General features: G+C 36.6%; 1 protein-coding gene across 1 annotated transcript; it reads left to right on the top strand.

Annotated features, from left to right (window-relative positions):
- Positions 1-1,179: 1,179 nt before the first annotated feature.
- On the top strand, positions 1,180-8,276 carry LOC141772397 (V-type proton ATPase subunit S1-like). The gene is made up of 10 exons (XM_074643334.1): positions 1,180-1,370; positions 3,170-3,290; positions 4,810-4,884; positions 4,982-5,175; positions 5,277-5,314; positions 5,444-5,529; positions 5,694-5,920; positions 6,032-6,064; positions 6,883-7,120; positions 7,269-8,276. The coding sequence occupies exons 1-10, from the start codon at positions 1,195-1,197 to the stop codon at positions 7,479-7,481; spliced, it is 1,401 nt and encodes a 466-aa protein (XP_074499435.1). The 5' UTR covers positions 1,180-1,194; the 3' UTR covers positions 7,482-8,276.
- The last annotated feature ends 374 nt before the right edge of the window (positions 8,277-8,650 follow it).

The raw sequence follows: 8,650 nt of genomic DNA, 5'->3' as shown, positions 1-8,650 counted from the left end.
TGTAATATCAGCAACATGTTTTACCATTATATATGATGTTTTTGTATTAATATTACTGCTATTCTATAAGATCATAAGTGTGAGTATTGTTGTTTTGTGAGAATCAAGTATCTCTAAAAAGTCAAATTTTCAGCTTTGTGATTATTTAATTAGTATATTTAGCTTACGTAGTAGGAGAAATCTCTCAAAAGAACAGTTCTGAATCACCAAATTTGAAGATGCATGGTTTTCACTTGACAGGAAGGGTATGAAAGATTGTAATCTGGAAAGTAACTAAGTACTTAGTTACATTCCACCAACAGTTTTACCCATATTTTGGCATTGTTCTCACACCAAGAAATTCTGGCAAGAATGTGATGTTTGGTTTCTTCAAGAAAAAAACAACAACCAAAAAAAAGACAAATATTGTTTTAGAATAAATTTGATAATGATGTTGGCAAATTCATAGCCTATAGCCATAGCATATGCAAATGTAACGATAAATAAACATATTTTATTGTTTTCCTGAAGGATGTTGACAAACAAAAAGGCTATCAAGACATTTAACATCTGTATATTTTATAATATTTTTGTCTTGTGTGATATACCCCTGGCTCTATTGTCATTGTTCTATTTTATAGATAGATAGATAGATAGATAGATAGATAGATAGATAGATAGATAGATAGTAACTTTATTGATCACGAGGGAAATTCAAGTTTCCAGCATCACAGTTCCATAGTGCAAAACATGTTAGTAAAAAGGCAGTAAAAAAGTTAGTAGTGCAAAGTACAAAAAAATATACCAGACATAAAAATACAAGGAGATGAAGAAAACTGTTAAGACTGAATATAGAGCAGGGTAACAGCTGTTATACACTAAAGTGAATATAGTGCAGAAGAGACTGTTAAAATAGCCTACTATTCCTTGTATACTGAATCTATATTTTTGTTCTTTTGTTTGATTAATATAAATAAATAAATAAATAAATAAATAAATAAATAAATAAATAAATAAATAAATAAATAAATAAATAAAGCTAATGTTAGCTAGCTTGTGTCCAGATTGGGGTAAATCAAACTGTTGTTGAGTTTTTAATGTGACCAGAACAGAGTGGGTGAGGCTGCAGCCAGTGGTGGTGTTTGGTGGAGAGGTTGGTTGAGAAGGAGGACAGCTATGGGCGTGGCCGGATGACGGAAGCAGGAAGTGCTGCACATGACTGTCAGCTGGTTTGCGTCACGTGAGCAGAGCTTTGCGGAAAAAGGAAAAATGTCAGGACTGAGGTGCTCGAGTGGAGTGAGATTTATGGCTTATATTGCCTTTTTCTCCACCCTTTTCACCACAGGGAGTACCGCTGCTCAAGTGCCTCTTCTAATGTGGTCCAGTGACAGGTAATATTTACTTTATATTCATCTGTCAACTAAGAAGACTCACTCAAACAGTCAACCTGCTGTTTGTCATGCTAATGCTGCTAACACTTGTTGCTAACTGTATCCAGATCAGACTAGCTGGTCCACTTAAGATAGCTAAACTTCATAGTTTTAAGGCTAAAAACTGAATATGCAACGTTTGTTTTGACTCATTATACTCACTTTATTTGGTACAATCGTTGGGGGGGAAAAGAGTCTCAAAACTGTGAAATTCTTGGTTGAAATCCAGAGCATTCCTCACAATTTCATGCATTTATTTGTTGCTTTCATACATAATGAAATGATCCAGTGATGTAGTGAGTTAGACTCTGGCATCTAAATGGATTACACTGCTTTTTTAGTGATCTGTATTACTCTCAGATGTGTTTATCAGCATGCTCATGTCATGTTTATATATATCTATATCTATATATAGATATAGATAATATAGATATATATTTGTTGCACTCTTCCCACTTTGTATTACAGTTGCTGCATAGCAATTTCCCTCGGGATAAATACAGTTTTATCTTATGGTTTTGCCAACATAATGTTACATACATTGTTAGTAATCTTGTAGTGTCATAAATAGAATTGATGCACCTGTAAACTAAAGTTACTAAAACACATTTCATACAGTAGGTACCACAGTTCCCCAATGAAGCAGACAGACATTAAACAGGAACAAACAGGCTGCTCATACAGAAGGAAAATATGAAAGTAGACTACTGTATGAGGTGGTTTGGTCAGAGGAAGAGTACATCTAGTTTCACTATGCCAACATTTTTGTATTGTAAGGGCAAATATCAGAGATAAAACAGATGAAAAGCTGTGGTTAGACAGGAGCAACTGACATGACTTTGTTTGGAGACATTTGTCTTTACTGTATAATGTTATGGCAGCTTTTTTTGTTTGTATTTTACACAACTGTTAATCGATTCCAATGTGAGTATAAGGTGCATACTAATAACTGTAAAATAAACCTATGAATGTAGAACTTTTACTTTGAACTAGTATTTGCATGACAACAGATTTGATGTGTACCATTCAGTTGGCTGTAGAGATAATTTGACTTCACTGTTGGGTTATTGTAACTAGGGGTGTAAGAAAATATCGAATATCACAATATTATGTTTAGTGATACTGTATTGATTTTCAAAACCACTGTATAGATTTTTAATAGTTACCTTCAAAGATTAACTCAGTCAGTACTTTATTGCATTTGCAAAGAGATACACCCTCTCAAAGTAGTGCTATGATGTGCTATGTTTGGACTGTGATAAATGCAGATACCACTGTTCAGACTGCATAGAAAACATATTTTACTCAGATTTTATGCATATGGTGGTGTGTTCTTTATGCTGTGAATGTCTTCCTAAAATAAGATCACAATATGTCGCCTTGCTCAGTGTATTGCAATATATCACAATAGATTGAATCGTAACCCCTGTATCATGATACATATTGTATCGCCAGATTCTTGCCAATACACAGCCCTAATTGTAACTCAGTCTGAATAAGAAATTACATTTCAGTGTTATCTGTTGTTTTGACATAATTCCCTTGTTTGACAGTCTTGACTTAAACATAAATGGAATTTTGGTGGCAGTGATGCACTAGTTAATGAATTTATTTACTTTTGACACACAAGTCAAATGTTACGAGTGAGTGACGGCCTTTTGCAGGACAAAGGAAGTGAAGTGATGATTGTACTGACAACTGCAGTTAAGAACAATTATATAACATATCACAATTTGTCTTTATCTTTCCTTCATGTTTAGTTTACCACCACTGGCCTCACCTGCAGCCGGCCACATCACATCCAATGACCAGCTGGCTGCCTACCTCACCTCTGCCTTTGGCTCTGGCCCCCACACTGTGCTGTTGTTCCTGCAGGACAAGGTCAGGCCCTGAGACTTGAACACTATATTCCTGCTCTGCAGCAAACATATACAGTAATTACAGTATGTCACTTAACAAGTTGGAGCTAAGGGTGAAAACTAGGGTTGAGGAGAAGAACTACTCAGAGATCTTCATATATTTCACTGTGTTCATTTACTAGAAAGGTAGTCCTTGGATATGTAAATAGTGTAAAACAGTGTAGTAATGAGTCATGTGTATTTGCACTGCAGTGCAGTCCCATGTGACACTGTGTAACAGTCTTCTCACTCTGGTGTGACAGTGAGCCTTAGCATTACTTCCCCTTTCACAGTTCCTCTCCAACACATCCTGTGGGTTTTTTCCTCTGTGGTGGATCTTCATTGCTGTGACTGATTAATGGGATTGATTGCTGTTTTAGTTGTATTTCGGTTTTGGTTGTATTAAGGATGCTTTCACAAGCCATAGTCCGTTTGGCTAGTCCGAATCAGAGTGTGAAATTGATACTTTTGGTTCATTTTCTATTTAGTCTGGTTCGGTTTCACAGTGCACGAAGCGGACTAAATAATAAAAGAAATTTACTGAGGGGCGTGTACGAAGGAGCATATTTATCTCTTTCGTCTCGAGAGCTACCACTTCTGTGCAGGGAATAACGGACTTTAAAATATTGCTGTCTAATTTTTTTTACTTTGTCTCGCCACTGATATTCTGTGCACATGAATCCTTTCTCCAGTTTATCTCAAATGATTTTATAAATGTCACTATTTATTTGGAATTTATTTAGCATTTTTATATGTTCTCTTCGGCCCAGATGTCAAGCAAACATCGGACTTCTGCAGAAGTCCAGGTCATTCCTCTCCCACTCATGTTTGTTAACTTGTCATTTACCTGTGCCTAGGGCTGGGCGATATGGAGAAAAATCAGATATCGCAATATTTTTTGATAAAATACTTCACTATTGACATGGCAACGATATTGTACGGTTGACTATTTGACAAAATATTTACACAATCAAATTTTTTATAAATAATCATTTATAATGTGGATGTAAAGAGTGAATGGGTAAAGGCATAATAGAACAGCTAGAAAAGTCAGATACGTTATCACTTTTCTTTAAACTACATCCCTTTACTATAATGCTTTAAAACCAGGAAAAGACACAGATTTTGGTATCCAAAATCTAAGACATTATCTAGTCTCATATCACAATATTGATAAAATATTGATATATTGCCCAACCTGTGTCCATCTTAACAAATGCCCACACAGGCGCCTGCGTTTTGGTTCGCTTGCAAACGGTCAGAGACCACCTCTCACAAACGATCTTGGATCTTGTTTTGGTCCGTACCAGAGTATGATTACTGCATTCACAACTGCCCCAACGAACCGCACCAGGGGTTGAACCGCACCAGGGGTTGAACCGCACAAGAGTTTGATTAAAACTGTCTAAATGTTGGTTTGTGAAAGTGCCCTAAGATACATATATTTTTCCAATTGTTGAATACTTGCTGAATTGTGCTATATTTTGTCCTTTTGTGTTCAGTTAAGCAAAGATGACTTCACAGTCTTTGGTGGAGTGTTTGGAAACAAGCAGGATAGTGTCTTTCCAAACCTTGAGGTAGGTTTTCATAACTTTATACACGAGTCCTAAATGAACATGATTTTGTCAGACTATTTACTAATACTGACGATTCTTTCCACTCACTCCTCCTCAGGCTGCACTGCAGTCTTCTTCGTCATCATTGACGCTCCCTGCTTTAGAGTGGTCGGACTCCTCTGCCCTCCCGGCTCTGCTGCAAGAGAAGCTGGGCGTCTCGCCTCTGCTTGTAGACGCAGACACTCTGTCACATCTCAGCATCAACACATCTGCCAGCAATCTACTGCTCATCAATCTTCCTTATTGCACTGGGTAAGACTTGTGTTCTGCAGCTTATCAGTCAATCTAAGTATAATGTTTCTCTTGTTTTTTTTACTCTGTGAAAATAAACATTTTTTATACCCTTTTTTTAGCGTGGACAAGTCTTGCAAGGAAGTCCTGCATGACAATGGTAAGTTTTAACTGTTAAGGAATTTCATTGTGTAAAAATATCAGCATTTTGGTCACTGTATAGTTGTAATCGTTTACTGTTTTGTTGACATGCACAATGTGTAACTCAAGTGTATTTTGTATTTTACAGATGAGATTATTGGGAAAGTTCTGAGTATCATGAAAGACAAAAATGTCCCATACACCGCGATATACACAGGACTCAAGCCATCTCGAGTAAGATATCCTAACTAGTACATCATGTACCAGAAATGTACAAAAACATTTTTTTTAATGATTTTCATCCTTACCGAACAACATATACAGTAAAACGTCAAACACACACGTCACGTGAAGACATAAAGCATTATAATATACATTTTGATTACTTATCTCTGCAGGTGATTTCAGAGAGATCTATGTCTATCCAGCCTGCGGGGCGGTCCTTGCTCCAAACAGCTGCGCCCGATGTCAAAGCGCCCATCATGTTCAATGTTTCCGGTAACCCTTGCATAATGCTTTGGGCTCAGAATCTCAACATCGGCCTCTCAAAGGATTCAGCGTGGACCGACCTTTCGGCACAAACACCTTCCTTGTCAGGATCCATGTGCAACGGCACCAACTCACTGTGAGATGGCCAGCATGTTAGCGTTTAATGTGTTTATTCTAGAGAACTTCAGTTTTATGTTATTTAATGGAAAGGAGTTGTTTTTAATGTATTCTTCTTTTCTCACTTTAGGCTTGCCCTCGTGTATAAAAACGCTACACTAAGGTAAGGCAATACATCTCTAATTTATAGGAATATTTATAAATTTTACAAACTCTTTCTTAGCAAGAGTTTGATATGAACATCAATACCTCTCTTATATCTGTTTGATAAATGTGTCGCTACAGCCAGCAGCTGCTTAACCTAGCTTAGCTTAGCACAGAGACTGGAAACTGATATCGTATCTCTGTCCGAAGGCGACAAAATCCTCCTCCTCCTCTAAAGCTTTCTAATTAACGCATTATATCCATACACTGTATATAAAGTTGGACGACATGTCTCCACTTTCTACCACTGTACAGAAGTGAAACCAAAATATCCCGGATACGGGAGCTGCCATCTTGAGATTTTGACGTCATTTATAGCCAGAGTCTGCGCTGTAGTAATTGGGCGGTGGAGCCGCGGTATCGAGGTCACTCGACCGAACCAATCGCGAGCCGAGCACGGCCGCAGCTTGTCAGCGAGAGACTCGCACCTGCCAATCATGACGTTTCACTCCCTTTTTATAGCATCAAATAACTAATTAAAACCAAACTTTTCAGAAAAATGAACATACATCCGAGTGATACGAACTATACAGCTCTGTAACATCAATAACACTTCAATTTAACTGTAAAGTAGAAGATTTCTCTTTGCTAGGGGTAATATTTTTTTTTAATTAATTCAGACTTTGATTCTCACAAATCGTTGTTTAGGTCACATGAGGTTGGAAGGGTAACCAATAGTAACCATTTGTCCCAATTCTAGAAATAAATACTAGTTAGTCTTTTACACTTATATGCTGTCGTTGAGATACTCATCAACACTTTTCTGTTGATCTCCAGGTTTGCCATGAGTCAACGTTTCTATCCCGTGTCTGCACGGAACTGGTCCTCCTTGGACTCTGTGACACTGACATCAAACGGTCTAACTGCATCTTTTATTGGGAGCCGCAACATCTACGCCCCTGCAGAGTATTCCTACCACTGCCAGTCTGTCACCAGCTTCCGAGATGCTCTGCTTGTGCCAAACGACACCAACTCCAACACCACGCAGTGGAGGCTCAATTTTATCGACTTTCAGGTAAGACTATAGTGCTGCATTTTACATCCTGCCACTCAATATTCCTGCAGGAGTGCATCAAGCACTTTTTTTAATGGAGTGTTTTTAATAATAAGGTGTCTCTTTAGTCTTCCTGTTCATTGAGGGTTTTATGCATTTTCCGATACAGATTCAGGGCTTCGGTTTGGCCAACGGAACAGATTTCTCCTATGCCAATGACTGCGCAGGCTTCTTCACCGCAGGGATTTGGATGGGGCTGCTGACCTCACTGCTCATGCTGTACATTTTTGTGTACGGTCTGCACATGATCATGCAGCTAAACACCATGGATCGATTCGACGATCCCAAAGGTCCATCGATTTCAGTGCCTCAGTCGGAGTGAAGCGTTCCCGAACACACACACACTCCTCAGCCCTTCAGTGCCTCCGAGGAGAGTCCCTCCTTGTCATGTAGCTTTTGGTTCTTTTTCTTTGAATATATTTGTCCGGCATATGGACCTCTCCTCTGATATTCTCTCCTGTGTGGTTTTCTTTCCTGAATCCTTCCACAGCTGTCTTTGGGATACTGTTATCTTGCAAGGCACATTCCATTTCATCTCTGCGCATTTGAAAGTGCCGAAGTGGATGCACCTTTTTATAAGAGTTGATTTTGAGTGCCATGTGCTAAAAGATGTTTTTGTGCCACTGTTGGCCAGACACTGGCTATTTTCCCTTAAATAATTAGCAATAATTTCTCGTACTAGAGAATTTCTTCATGAATGTGATTGCTGGATGCTGTAGGACCGTGTCAGACCTCAGTTCTTACTTTTTTATTTTTCCAACTCTGTAATTTAAAGACTACTGGTCAAGAATGAAGTGCCTGTATATAAAGAGCAGATTATTGTTTGTGACTGTGTTTTGGAATTGCCTTACAAAAAGTATGCTAATACTTCACCTTGGATTAGACAAATCCAACTCAAGTGCCACCACTTAAATCCAAGATTTTCTTGACAAGTAATTTATTTATATGAAAAGGACTGTCTCTGCTTACCCTTAAAGTTTACCTCTTGCTTGCTTCGGGTTCATCAAAACATGTTATAACAGTGCCTCAGTTCTGCTTATCTCAAACAAATGAATGTGCAATTGCCATGACATGTACATTGTCTTTAATTGACAATAAAGATATCTATAAATTGTGATTTTATTGGGTTGTTTTCAATGCAAAGACACAAGTAATCTTTAATACCAACCAAGGAACCTGTGGTTTATATATATATATATATATTTATATTTATATATATATATATATATATATTTATATATATATATATATTTATTTATATATATATATTTATTTATATATATATATATTTATATATTTATTTATATATTTTTTTATATATATATATATATATTTATATATATTTATATATATATTTATTTATATATATATATATTTATTTATTTATATATATATATATATTTATATATATATATATATATTTATATATATATATATATTTATTTATATATATATATTTATTTATATATATATATTTATTTATATATATAT

Source organism: Sebastes fasciatus, chromosome 8 (genome assembly GCF_043250625.1).
Source record: "Sebastes fasciatus isolate fSebFas1 chromosome 8, fSebFas1.pri, whole genome shotgun sequence".
Taxonomy (NCBI): Eukaryota; Metazoa; Chordata; class Actinopteri; order Perciformes; family Sebastidae; genus Sebastes; species Sebastes fasciatus.
Note: the sequence above shows the minus strand (reverse complement) of the source record. Positions and strands in the feature narration are given on the sequence as shown.